The sequence below is a fragment of the Zonotrichia leucophrys genome, chromosome 1A (assembly GCF_028769735.1).
Source record: "Zonotrichia leucophrys gambelii isolate GWCS_2022_RI chromosome 1A, RI_Zleu_2.0, whole genome shotgun sequence".
Classification (NCBI taxonomy): domain Eukaryota; kingdom Metazoa; phylum Chordata; class Aves; order Passeriformes; family Passerellidae; genus Zonotrichia; species Zonotrichia leucophrys.
Genome location: NC_088170.1, coordinates 61,330,596 through 61,344,653, shown reverse-complemented (window position 1 = coordinate 61,344,653; position 14,058 = coordinate 61,330,596). Strand labels below are relative to the sequence as shown.

The window sequence follows — 14,058 nt, the reverse complement described above, 5'->3', positions numbered from 1 at the left end:
TTCAGCATGCTGGAGATGGATCTCTTTTGCTCCCTAAGGTTTAATGTAGACTTTAAATCATGAAGCTGCTAATTGCCTACACAGAACCAGAAACAGCAATCCAGAAAATCCACAGTGTTCCCATGCTGTGATCCTCGACCTTGTTTTCGTTAATGAGAGATTACTACATTTAACACCAAATTAACCTCCAGATTCCATAGGTGGCATAATGAAGCCAAATAGCAAATTTTCCAAACCACCCTTCCACAGTGTTAAGCCCCTTAAAAATAACTACATGTTTAATGACAGCTGCATTTTACTGAGAGACTTTAACCACACAGCTGTGCACAAGACCATGGGGCTGGAGAAGTCTCCACAAAGGTCTGGTTTTTTTACATATAGTACATTTACAATATCCTGAAGGAATTTCTTAGGTAATAGAGAGAGCTTTTTGTGTCATGCTACAGAAAGCAGTTTGCCTGCAAACTCTGCATGACAAAATCAGAGGAATGGGGAACTGGAAGAGAACAGAGTTCAGGCTGCTGAGGGCCAAGACTGTCCCCCTTAGACAGTGGAGTACCTGCAGCATTTCCTCCATTCTCTGCAGTGCTCTCACAGAGAAGCAGGCTCCTGAGGGACAGAGATATGGAGCCTTATTACAGCTGCAGTGAAAACTAAATGCATGGCTCCCACCACAACTGCATGGAAATCTTCTTGGAGCGTTTCCTAGAGAAGAGGCCTAGGCTGACAACTTTATCTCTGGACAAAGACTGACCTATCAGTGCAGCATCTCTACAGGGAAACATCCCTGCTGACTATGCATCAGGTCAGAAAAAACAAGATTATCTGTGGACTAGCAAGGAAAATTAGTTCACAATTTTGTTCTGTGGTAATATACAAATACTTAATAAACCACTAGTTATAAAATTCCAAAAGTTCTCCAACTGAAGGTGCTACAAAAAGTATTAATTAATAAAAAAACCCTAATGCTTATAGCACGATGTTTTTACATTTACTCTTGACTTCCTATCTTCTCATTTTTACTACCTAGTTACCTCCACAGAATGGATGCAAAAAGATTTCCATCAGCACATTTAATGAAAAACATTTCTTTCAAGCAAGGCACAAAATTTAGATTTATTTAATTTGATTAATCCCAATTTTTGTATTACATTAAGTACAAAAACCAGCTGGAATGTAGGTGTAAATACAATTCCACAAAGTAGTTCAGTGAGATTTAAAATCATATCCAAAACCATAAAGCACACTTAAAAGCAGCCCAGGATATACAGATTGCTTACCATAACTGCTGAAAGAGCTCATAATGTATCAACATATTTAACAACCTCCAGCAATAACTTATCTCCTTTCTAATCTTTCATTTAAAATGCATTTAGAAATTCTGTACCTAACAAAGAAAGCATTAAAGAATGAGAAGGGCAGGTAAGTTTTACTCAAGCAGAGGCCTAACTTAAACACATACACAATCAAAATTTAAACAACAGAACAATGACTTCAATATTTTGAACATTCTAAGAACATAAATGCTAAGATAATATAGAAAAATAGCCACAGGCTCCAAGACTTATTTACTTCTCAAAGAACTTACGGTGTACTGTAGCTGCCTGAAATATTTTAACAATTATAGAAAATTTTATCTCCAGGTTTGGTATGTTTGTGTTTTCTAGATGACAACATACATTTAAGACAACCATCAACTTATTTACATTTAGAAGCTTATTCCTTTTAAAAACTGTATTAAAAAAATCAGTTTTGGCACTATCCCTAAGGCAATGGATGATAGGTACCTAAGACAGCAAATCACACAATGAAAGCATAACCAGAAGAAAATCATCCTTAACTTATAAGAAACTCTGAGGCTATAATTAAAGAGGAAATCAAAAACTCAGCACTTCTAACTCACTAAAACATCCTACCCAAAGCATTGAAGATTCTTGCTATATGCAACAAGAATTTGCTTTAATCTGTGAAGCCCCCTTGTCTCGTGGGAGAACACAATCCTTCTATGGTTATTAAGTTATCCAACTAGTTTTATTACCAGAAAATAGCAAAAAATTTGAGAACATGAATTTATGTTTAAAGTAAGCAGAAAAAACATTACTCTGAACTCCAGCCTTCGCTGTCTATTTAAAACACCCCAAAGGTAATTTTTCCATTTAATCCACTGAGTAAAGACCACAGTATAATTTTTTATTGATATGAATAGCTTTAACAACTTCCTTTTTGCATTTCCATCAGCTTCAGTTGTACCTAACCCTCAAACAACAATTTCCCAGTGTTGCCACATTTCCACTGCAAAGACTGTGAGCCTGGATTTCATAAACTGTGGATTTCATTTAAATTTTAAAATAATCTTTGTGTTTATCCTAAATTTATAAAAAGATTTTTTTTCAAAACTTAAGGCAAAAAATAAGTTTATTGGTTATGTTTCTTCTTTAAGTCTGAGAAAGTGTTATGAGGCTGTTTAAATATCAAAAAAGCTAATGCCATATACAGTATTACCAACAAAAGTAAAGAATAAGGCAGCATGCACCCTTAAGATGAAAAGAAAATTTAATTTTACAAGATGTTTAAATAATCCAAAGGCAAAAAGTGTCTGTCTCCTCTAAGAGTATCTTCATAAAACATGGAAATGTTAGATGAATGTTTTAGAGGACAACAAGTTACTAAAATATTCCGTTCAACGTTTATACAAATACATTACTACAACTGTAGGTTTACATACAATCAACTGACATCTCAGTGTTAACTAATTACTTAAATTTACAAGACAAACATAAATAAAGCTGTTAAAACAGGCAAGTACAGTACTGATCTATCATTGAGCACAATGCATTTTGTACTTCTTTCACCTTGAAAAGAATCAGATTAGAATTGTGCGAAGTCTATCTCCAAACCTAAAAATAAAATAAAAGAGAATTAAGTATATCTATGCAGGTTTTACACAGCGTGGGCATATTCCAAATGTTTAAGTCCTGTTGTCAGGCATGTAATTTACCATTTAACAACCTTTTGTCTGTTCTCAGAAGAGGCCACAGTCCTTAAGGTTATTTTTAATAATGACATCAGTTACAGCATCAAAAACAAACTGCACATTTTTTGTGTCTGTGGCACACGTGAAGTGAGTGTAGATTTCTTTTGTGTCTTTCCTCTTGTTCAGATCTTCAAACTGACACTGAATGTAAGCAGCTGCTTCTTCATAAGTGTTTGACCCTAGAAGAAGAAAATTGCTCAGTAAGCAGATTTCCAACAGAGGAAGATGCACACTATCTTTGAAGGAAGGGGTTCTTTGGAAACAATTTAAACCTGTAGAGGAGAAATTCCACAGCTATTGCTTTAAGATACATTAATAAAATCTTGGAATGAGACCTTTTGGATGCATTTGTAATAATAAAAACTTAGCACTCAATTCAGTTCCAGGTGCAGGAATAGTCCATTTACTCCAGTGCCAGAGGAACAACTCATTAATGAACCATCACTTTCCTAGTTTAGGACATTTTGTTTTCTTCATTTAAGTTACTTGCCTTAAATTTTTATGTTTTTAAAAGCTTTGGGATTTTCCCACACTCAGTTACAGACACTTGGCATACAAATTTCTCCCAAGCTTTTTACTTCCAACATGCTACTTTCTGTCTGAAGTTACAATGAAAATGATACATAAAAATGCTAAGACTTGCTAAATGAATTAATGCTCTTTCGCTGTGTATTTCCTGAATAAGCTACAATGTCAAAATGTATGTACACTCTCTGTTCAAAAACTTCTCATGTATCTCAGGAACTCCTACTTATATCAAAATACAAAAGCAGTTTGTTATTTTCTCAGAAATAACTGGCTAAATAAATGAGCCTGAACAGCTGCAGCAGTAACATGTAAATGCTATCTGTGGACCAGCATATTTCACCTGGTTTAAAAGACTTAAGCACTGTTTTATTTGCAACCCATCAAAACAACCCCCACCTAAATTTTAGGTCATATAAATATTTTAGATACCTGAAGTTATACAACTCCTCATAATCTGTGCATGGAAAATTAGGTATTTAACAAAAAAAAAAAAAAAAAATCAAAACTTTGACATCTGCACCCCTCCAATACCTGCATATTCAGGGTAGCAAATAGTGAGAGGACTTCTTTTGATTTTTTCTTCAAAAAGATCTTTCTTGTTCAGGAATAGAATAATAGAAGTGTCTGTGAACCATTTATTGTTGCAAATACTGTCAAACAATTTCATGCTCTCATGCATCCGATTCTGTAAGTGAAAAAAAAAAAAAGCCATCACTTTCTATTTTATCAGACTTCAGTAGTAAAATAAGGATACATATTTTTGACTGCTTACAAATGAACCAGTTACAAAACTAAGTTTTTAGCAAACTAAATTATATTTTACTGCAGGGAAATACAGAGAAGCCAAGACTACCACAAAGATCACTTCCACAAGCAGGGTTTAAGCAACTACTTTTTTCTCATTTCCAGGTTTAAATTTTCAATATTTCATAAATTTTTTGTGTGTTTTGACATTTTGCAGTACAGATATTTTACAGGAATTGCTGAGTTACCTGTATTTGTCTTAACACTGATTAGATCTTCTGGAAATTGAAAATAAATTCTGCACCTAGCTGATATTCCAGAATAAGCAAGAAAGTTCTACAAAGCTAGAGAATCAAGTAAGCAGGTATTTTAAATCTTACCATAATATTTAACTCTGTAGAAAAATTATCCAACATGTAAGTACTTTGGCCAAGTTCCAGTCATTTAAGTAGCAGGATATTAGCTACGACCATCTTTGACACTATATTTGGCTTGAAAGCTTTTCTTATTTCTCTTTCCTCCCCAAATTATATTTTATAGAAAGTTGCAGAACACAAGGAAGAGCACAAAGTCTGTTAATGATTCACATACAGAGGTAAGCATCACTTCAGACCACTCAAGAGAGTAAAATGCACCCTGTGCACAGTGACACGGAAGGAGTAAACTCTTGAAAGAGGAGAAAGGAGCCGAGGGTGTTGGAAAGGAAAAAGAAGAGAAAGATTTCTGCAACTAAGACAAGAGATTGGAGAAACACAGTTAGAAAGAAACAAAAACTGAAGACTGAGGAAGGAAAGGAAAACAAAATGTGGTAAAGCAGATACAGGTAAGTAAAAAAATGTCTTACTATATACTTCTAGCTTCCATAAAGAGAATAAAATGTGTATTACTGACAATGTATCTTCATTAATTTATGCTTCCTTTAAAGCATGAAAAGTGTAGCTAAAGAATACTTATCTCTCAGTATTCCTTATGAGAATACAAGGAAATACTTTGGAACCCAAAAGCATGAATTCTCTCACCATTTCTGAGACCTTTTGCACAAACCCCATACATCTTACAAAGCAGTAATACTTCAAAAGACCCATTTATAGCTTTCCTTCAAAGGTTAGCTTCTCTGTAACAACTATTCCCTTCTTCAGCATTATAGTACTTGCCATTTCCTCGTCTTCAGCCAAGACCAAGTCATAATCACTCAGTGCCACACAAAAAATAATTGCTGTAACACCCTCAAAACAATGAATCCACTTCTTCCGCTCTGATCTTTGGCCTCCAACATCAAACATTCTGCAAAACAGAAGCAAAAAGGAGAATGAACTTTGGAATTTTTAGCTTTCTGAATATTAACCAAAAAAATCTGGAAGTATCAGCTGTGTAAGTCTGAGAACAACATCTTTAAAAGAAGGCAAAAAACTCGGTATCTTGTATTTTCTCAGTTAACACCTCAATTTTAAGCTTTGAAAGTCTTCCTATACATTTTAGAGAACATGAGAAAGTATGAGATTAAAGACAAACAAAATTAACTATTTACAATATTATACTTCATTAACAAAGTTAATTGTAATCTGTATAAAATAAAATACACAGTTAGCTTTACTAAAAAGTCTACCATAATAAAAGATACTGATCAACAATGTCCTGGTGAGTTTTAGCTCCTCTCTTTTCTAAGTCAAATTACAACTTAAATCTGTTCTTCAATTGGCCATGTTTAAATGGGATATTTTAAAGAGATTATCTTAGAAGACAAAATAAGCATTATATCGTAAAAAAACCCTCATTTTCCCAACAATAAATGCATTTTTTGAAATGCAATTAAGTCTCACATATGACACTTACTGAAGCTGACTTGTGTTTTTTATTAGTCCCCTTTCCTGCTTTCCATGAGTTGTAAGGTTGCAAGTACAGAGCAGGTAAAAACCCCGACTGATTTAATGTTAGTGCACTGCAGAAACACTGTGAATTGCACTTGAAGGGATTCAATTACAGTTGTTATTTTTAGATATCTTCAAGTGTTCCAAGTTGCTAGGTTTTAATTTGAAAAAAAACCCACAGTAAAAGTAAGTGGAGAAGGAAACAAATTAGAAGAAAAAAAAACCCTTTTGCTTTCTCATGGAAAACTGTCAGAAACACTGTAACCTCTAACAAGGTCTTATACTTGGAAAAACTGCAGAAGTGACAATTCTCACTGCTGTTTGACGGTTCTACATTGAGATAATGCCATGTCAAAAACACTTGAAAGATAATTCCTGCTGAAAAAAGGATTCCTTAGAGGTGCTCCTTACCTTCAGAAAAATCTTTGAAGGGAGGTCTTTAGATATCACTCTATACAAGTGTGAGCCAGCCACCTACTATCAGTTCTCAAATAATTTGCAATGGCTGTACCCATAGAATATATTTTGTACTTAATACTGTACTTTGTACTGTATCTTAATAATGAATCCCTTAAATTTTAGTAATTACTTCTGTTAATTCTAATGCTATGCTTTGTAACTTTATACTGAGACATGATTTTCCATAAGAATTAACACTTCTACAAAAAAAAGTGTACTTTGAAAACAGAACTAGTAAATAATCAGACTCAACTTTTGGGTTAGACTATAAAACAGGAAGATGACTTGCTATTTGCAATTCAGATTGAATCAATAATCAAAGCTATGTTAATTGCTTTATAGAGAAGGCTGAATTGAGGCCCAACCTGCAGGAAAATAAACACAAAGAGCAGAAGAGGAAAGAAATTGATTCTGGGCAGCTAGTCATACTTATGTACCCTTGTCTTAGTATAATCAAGCCTTTCATGTGTTTGGATGATCTTAAAAGTTCATTTCAAGGTTATGTAAGAGTGTTCTGCACGCCCTCCCAATAACTCATTAAGCCTATTGCCTAAGGCACAGGTACAGATGTTTGAATGTACAACACTGCAGCTAAACAATTCCACAGGCCTGGCTCAAAGACACATTTTACAGGAGTGTAACCATATGGTCCTTGTGACAGTCCCAATAATCTGTAAAGACTGGACCCACCTACAGCAGGGAACAAGAAACATTGGAAACTAAGTGAGAAGATGGAGAGCCCCTGAGATACTGAAGTTCTCTCTTCAGGCTTGGCTAAGGACTACTCTTCTTAGGTTTGCAAGAGATTAATTATCATTTATCAGCTATTTGTTTGTGGATTAATACAAATTTTGTATTCTTAAACCCTAAAACAAAAGATTTTTCACAGTCCTGAAGTATCCATATTTCAGTATTTGCCATGCATTTCCATAAAAAAAAATTTCTACAAAGATACTAAACAAATATATAATACAGACATGCTGAAGAATTTCTGCAGAATCTAAATCCATATTTAAAGTGTTTTTTACTGAGTTTTCTTCTCATCCTTCCTCATCAGTAGGAGGTAGAGAACACTGATGGTTGACACTATCATGTGTTTTCACCTTGACTGCTGCACATGCATCAGGGCAAACTTTTTCCGAGAGCATTTTGTGAGAGGACAAGGGGGAATGAGTTCAAAGTGAAAGAGAGAAGGTTTAGATGAGGTATTAGGAGGAAATCCTTTATTGGAGGGGGGTGAGGCACTGGAACCAGCTGTCCAGGGAAGTTATGGATGCCCCATCCCTGAAAGTGTCCAAGGCCAGGCTGGATGGAGCTTTGAGCAACCTGGTCTAATGGAGGGTATCCCTGCCCGCTGCAGCAGGGTTAGAACCAGACAATCTTTAAGGTCCCTTCCAACCCAAACCATTCTCTGATTCTGTGTCTTCAGACATAAAATGCTCAGAATATTACCATTATTTTCTAAATCTTGCACTGCAGAAAACTTAAGTTACATTCTCATTCTTTCATCTCTAAAATACTGCCTTAGAGTATAGGACATATTTGAGTTCACCTCTTTTGGAAAATGGATTTACTCTTTCATACAACACCAGGAAACTCTTACAAGCTTCCAGCTCTCCAACAGAATTTAAAACAAGAATCCAATAAACAGCTATTTAACATGGCAGAAAATGTAATATTTTGTCCTGAGACTTAATTTATATCAAAAGTATCCTTGCAAAACATTTTCAAAACAACAAAAACATTTATTGGAACTCCAATAACTCTTGCATGCCTTCAGAAAATTGAGTCAAGCACAAGTTGTGGTTTTTTTTTTTTCCATAAAAAGTGGGGGGAAATAATCAAGCTTGTGGTTAGACAAATTTGTTAAATTACACCATTGAATACCATATTCCATATATTTACAGGAACTCTGATGGAAAGATAACCATGCAGCATGATTTACATACTTAAAATGAAGATCCTTGAAAGTAAAGTGAGTTTCCACTATTCCTGTAGTTTTCACTCTAGTTCTGAGAACATCCTGTTGAGTTGGAATGTAGCTGGTTTGTGCTATCCTGTCCAAGTCATTCAAGTAACTAAAGGTAAAAATAAACACTGCTTTCAGTTATTCATAAAACAGCAACAAAATAATTACAAAGAATTACATAAGTTTTAACTCCATTCATTACACTGTCCTTGAATTTTATAAAATAGTCTTCTCTGCGAAACAAGACAGTAATCTACTCAAATTTCCAAGTTTTTTCAAAATAAGCTTTTGAGACACAATGAGATTTCATCCAAGATGAAAGGAAACTTCAGCAATTTATTCCATTACAAAGAATTCTTCTTTAGAAAGTCCTACATGCAAACATGGCTCCATAAACATCCATGTTATTGGCTCTAATTAGAACATCTTCATCTTTGCAAGCTACTGAACTGCAGATTACTTTGAACCATAAACAAAGCCCCAAACCACTCTACTTGATAACAGATATGAAAAGAATAACTCAGTGTTTTGGCCAGAATTAATGTGTCTAAGAAAGGGCCTAATACATGACAAGGAATTTTCAATAGAAAGTTAATAATTGCATGTATTTTTTAGAATTGGTATGCTTTCATTGCCAAACTCCTTGCAACATAGGCCAAGTCCAGTTTTTCCAAAAAACTATACAGCTCTTACTTGTACTTTTCCCACAGTAAATAGGGAAGGCATTGTGTTCTATTTTCTGTGTAACAAGATGTTAACAATTTTACAGATACATTTATATGGCCAGAAGAAGTTTTCTTATGAAACTTGAGTCACAGTTGTCTAACACAACAAAACAGACCACAGAAGGTTAGCACAGGAGAGTACGTGAATCCCCAAATGAAGTGTTCATATGGAAAAAAGTTTATACAATTGAAAAACAGCTTCAAGTACGACAAAATACTTCAGAATCATAAAAAATGGCACTACAAGGCACTATCACTGCTATTGCCACTCTACCATCTTACATTTCCTTCAGGGGATTCTTTTCCTTGACTCACTTACCATTACTTACTGCCACACCATCTTATTTTTGCCTTCCTAGTGCCTTAATGTTTTATTTTCTTACTTAAGTGCCCAAGCATAAAAGATACATTTTAATTGCTTCTTGGCTCAACACGTTTCCAATAGAGACCATTAATTAACAATGAAAACATAGCAATATTGAAACAGGAAAAAACTCTATTATGAAAAAAGGTAGTATCCTTGGTAATAGAGATACAGATCATGTAATCACATTTTTTTGGACACATTCAGATACTAAAAAGGTACTTTAGTCATGATTCTGTAATAGAAAACCTATTAAAGCATCTTAAATCAATCTTTGTCTTCTTTAAGGGAGTGAAACACATGGTCAGAACATGCCAAGTTCATAATTACACTACACTTTTCCTTTCCAACCTCAAAGCTTTGCTGCAGCATTTTGACCCAAGCAGACACTATCTTTGTCCAGACACTTCTGTGGTTTCCATCTATGTGGGAGCAGAATTTGTCAAAACCTGACACCTGACAGTGCTGTAGCTCCTAGCTGGAAGGCAGAGAGAACCTTGTCTGTCCCCTGTACTTACTAGGCAGCAGAGTCATTGAGCTGGTACTCTCGAGATCTGTTGAAACAGGCTTGAACCCCGGAGTCCTTCCACAGCCTCTTGATAACTCCTGCAAGCTCTGAAGTCATAAATCCTTCTTCTGCTGCTCCAGCCAACACAAAGAGCTGACGAGCATCATCCTTTAGGATGGAAACACAGGGTAAAGAGAGAAATATTCAGATACAACAGAAGTATTATCACCTAAGAACTAGATTCAGCAAATGCATTACGTAACCTGGTAAATGCATATTAATCAAACAAAAAAGAGTAAAAGAAAATTTATTTTAGTGTTCTGCATTAGATATTAATTCCCACATTTTTCAGCAACAGAAAAAGACTAGTAATGGAATTTATCATTACCTGACAAAGCTTCTGGGCTGTTTATAACTTGAGTGAGGCTGTTATAACCAGAACTAGTAACATATTTTGTGCTCAAACCTAAAGCTAACCATATATGCTCATATAATACCACATACTGCATAAAATGCTTACAATACAAACTAGACCCTTCAGAAGGGTAGCTGTGTACTGAACAACTGAAGAAAACAAATCAAATGCTTAATTTTAATTAATTATACAACTTTGAAAGTGACAAATAATCACTTCTTCCCAATCATACATCAGGAATTAGAAAAACACTTCTAAAAATCTTTTCAGATGAGTCAGCTACAAATACGCAAATTATTCTACGGAGACCAGGTTCTCTTGGTAATGCAATATCAAGCAAACATCAAGATTTTTAAGAGCAAATATTGGATTTTAAAACTATATACAATAACTGGCTTTGAGAGTGAGGCTAATGGAGTACAGGATGTAAATCCACCATTCCCCTTCTATCAGCATTTGACCAGTTCACCAGCGACATCCAATTTTGCCTGAGCAACAAAACTTAGTATTTTATTTTCTAAAGTATTTCTTATATTTAGACCTGTAAAGCACTCAAGGGAAGACAGCAGATGGGTATAGGGAAAATCCACATTAGTACTCTCCTGTGGGAGCTGCTTGACCTTGGATATTTGGGGAACGTGATCCAATGCCAAGGTACGTCAGCCAGAAAAATCAGCTTGTAACAACTACCCACAGCATGCACTGTTTGTCCAGTAATTAAAAGAAATAGAACAATGAATCTGGAAAGGAGGAAGGATAAAAGGGAGGCTCAGACATGTCAGCTGGGAACTGAAAGTGTTTCAAGAAAGAGGAGGATTTAAAAAGGCAACATTTAACGTTATTCTCACAAAATGTAAGTGAAGACACATATGCAAATCTGTAGAAAAATCTGTCACTTTGCTGTTCCAAAACAAAGCTGTGGGGAAAATAAAGCCCATTTTCAGGATAAGCACAGAAAGCAGTGATTGTTCTCAAGATACTGTCCACTGTAGACTTAAATAATCAAAGACTGTGTGAGCTGACAAGGAAATTGTTTACAGATGGATTGGGAAATACTGCATTTCAGAGGCTGAAAATGAAAGGCTTGCAGTTCAGTGAACTCAAGCCAAACTTGAAGAGATTCAAACATATATATACACATTTGTAGGTATACATATGAAGAATGGGTTGTTGATGTATTGTAGAAAGTGTCTTTTGAAAGCTAGAATAGGTAGAAATCTAAAACAACATTCATCAAACAAAAATACTGATTACTATACATTCACAGAACAAACTGTGAACAAATAAAAACCTAACAGATTGCAATAATAATTACATATAAAACCCAGAGCTGTGAAGATCAAAGGGGTGGACAGTCAGGTTTCAGGAGCTTTAATCTGAACACTATACCTGCATAAAAGAAACCTGAATGACAGTTCTGGTCTTGAATACTGTTTATGGATGCAAATGCAAGGACTCACAAAAGCAGCAAATCTTTAAGAAGGGACAATATATAAAGACACATGATGAAAACGAGTCATTTTATGTGTCTGCAGCTTAGAAACTGATAGTTTTGTCACAAAAGATGATGACATTTTATACTTAAGATGGTCTGACTTTCATGTATCTCTACATGCTCTTAAACAGGGGAGTGGGGAAAGGGAAGGTAGAAGAAGATAATTGATTTCAACTTTTTTAAAGGCCAAACATTAAAATGAAAAATGGTCTCTGTTACACTGTCTTCCTTTTGCTAAAATGACAACTACCACAGACACCACATGTGAGGCAGTATCAAATGATCAAGTTCTACTTTAATTATTAGTCAATGCTAGGGACTTTCCTTCAGTTATACTGAAATAGGGAAACTTCCTCTACAGTGTCATTTTTTTAAACAGATTCCATACATAAGGTCATGTAAAATAACCAATTTAACAATCTCTCCAACTGGTGCAAATCTCACTCTCAGAAAGTGGTCTACATTCCTTAGAAGCACATTCACTAAATGCTTCTACTTAAACTATTCTGTAGCACAAAGATACACCAGATTTACAACTGACCTGCTGGTGTTACCTGCGCTCCTTTGATTCAATAACTTGAAAAAAGAGAACATTCAACTCACTGCTCTACCATTAGTCTTATGACTGAAATAAGAGTATGTGATTTTTAAAGACAGTTAGCCCCATTTTAGAGCAAAACCATCAGAAATTCACCTCATAATTTTAAGAAAAAGAATCTGAATGTAACAGTTTATACCAGGAGTTACAATTTTGAGCTATTTTTTCTGCTAAAGACAATAAAATTAAAATAAAATTGAAAATAATTAAGGTATGAACATACTACTACTAACATCTAATGCTAATGTTCCATAGCAATGTTCCTGTGGGAAAAAAAAAAAGAATTTGGACCACCAAGACCTGACTAAGTACAAAGGGATGGACAGCTATTTTAAGACTGCTCCTGACACAAGTTTGCCTCATCATTTATACAGCTCTCTGAAGTCGAAAAACTCAGATGACTTAAAACTGACATCATATATAACATGGCCCTCAAAATCTTCTTGTTAGTCATTTCATCTGCTAACACCTAAATTTACTCCTCCTCCGTTTTCTCTTACTACGCATTCAGTAACATGAGTCTACCATCTGCCTCTTTCCAGCATCAACTGCCAGACTCCAGAGAGGACTGCACAAACACCAACTAACAAGTAGTGAAACACTGTTGGTGCTATAGAAAACTTTGGTCTCAAGGGCAGACTACAGCAAACATGAGAGCAAATGTAGAGAGGAATAATCAGTGAAATTGAAGCTTTTACTAGTTATGCTTACAACTGAAGAAACATCAGGTAGAATTAACATATGTACATAAAATAATGGCTATAATTGGCTTTCAATCAGATTTAGGTTTCAGATACAACTTTATGACTCACTATACACCGTTTTACAAGCATCTTCCTTATGACAACCATACATACTACATTTCACAAGGTTACTGAATGAATACTGTCTAACATTTATAAACTGCTTTTCAAACAACCAATAAAATCTTCAAGGCTGTCAAGAATGAAGAACCTACATACTGCTTCTTTTAAAAATCCTCCTTTCCTCCCAAACTGTAATTCCACCTTAAAGTGATGGAAAGAACTTATGACAAAATATTCCTGACTACCTTACATATACTTATGAACATGTTCATGAACAACAAAATCCTTCCTCCATCTTTCCTGTGAGACAGCCACAGTGTGGCAAGTTCTGGCTTCCAAACCAGCAGTGGCGAGCATTCTGCACTGTGATTTCTGATTTCTGTGAGGAGAAATCAGAAAAAAAAAAGCATACATCCTGAACCAAGTTATACTGTTGTTCAGACCAACAGCTCTGGGGATCCGTTTCAGCACTGCAGCACAGACTATATAGAGTTTTGTAATGAGAAGACAAGCAAAAAAAAAAAGATAAACTAAGCATTTTACAG

General features: G+C 35.0%; 1 protein-coding gene across 2 annotated transcripts in view; it reads right to left on the bottom strand.

Annotated features, from left to right (window-relative positions):
* Positions 1-1,058: 1,058 nt before the first annotated feature.
* The window catches only part of GNAI1 (G protein subunit alpha i1), a 33,496-nt gene continuing 20,496 nt past the window's right edge, over positions 1,059-14,058 (bottom strand). The window contains exons 4-9 of one of the 2 annotated variants that reach the window (XM_064702945.1): positions 10,210-10,367; positions 8,583-8,711; positions 5,461-5,590; positions 4,094-4,247; positions 2,999-3,213; positions 2,759-2,897 (exon numbers count right to left, since the gene is read on the bottom strand). In XM_064702945.1, the coding sequence (XP_064559015.1) occupies positions 3,023-3,213; positions 4,094-4,247; positions 5,461-5,590; positions 8,583-8,711; positions 10,210-10,367 (762 nt within the window). In that variant the 3' untranslated portion in view covers positions 2,759-2,897; positions 2,999-3,022. Of the gene's footprint in view, positions 3,214-4,093; positions 4,248-5,460; positions 5,591-8,582; positions 8,712-10,209; positions 10,368-14,058 lie in introns of both variants that reach the window. The other variant, XM_064702944.1, reaches the window with a different exon arrangement.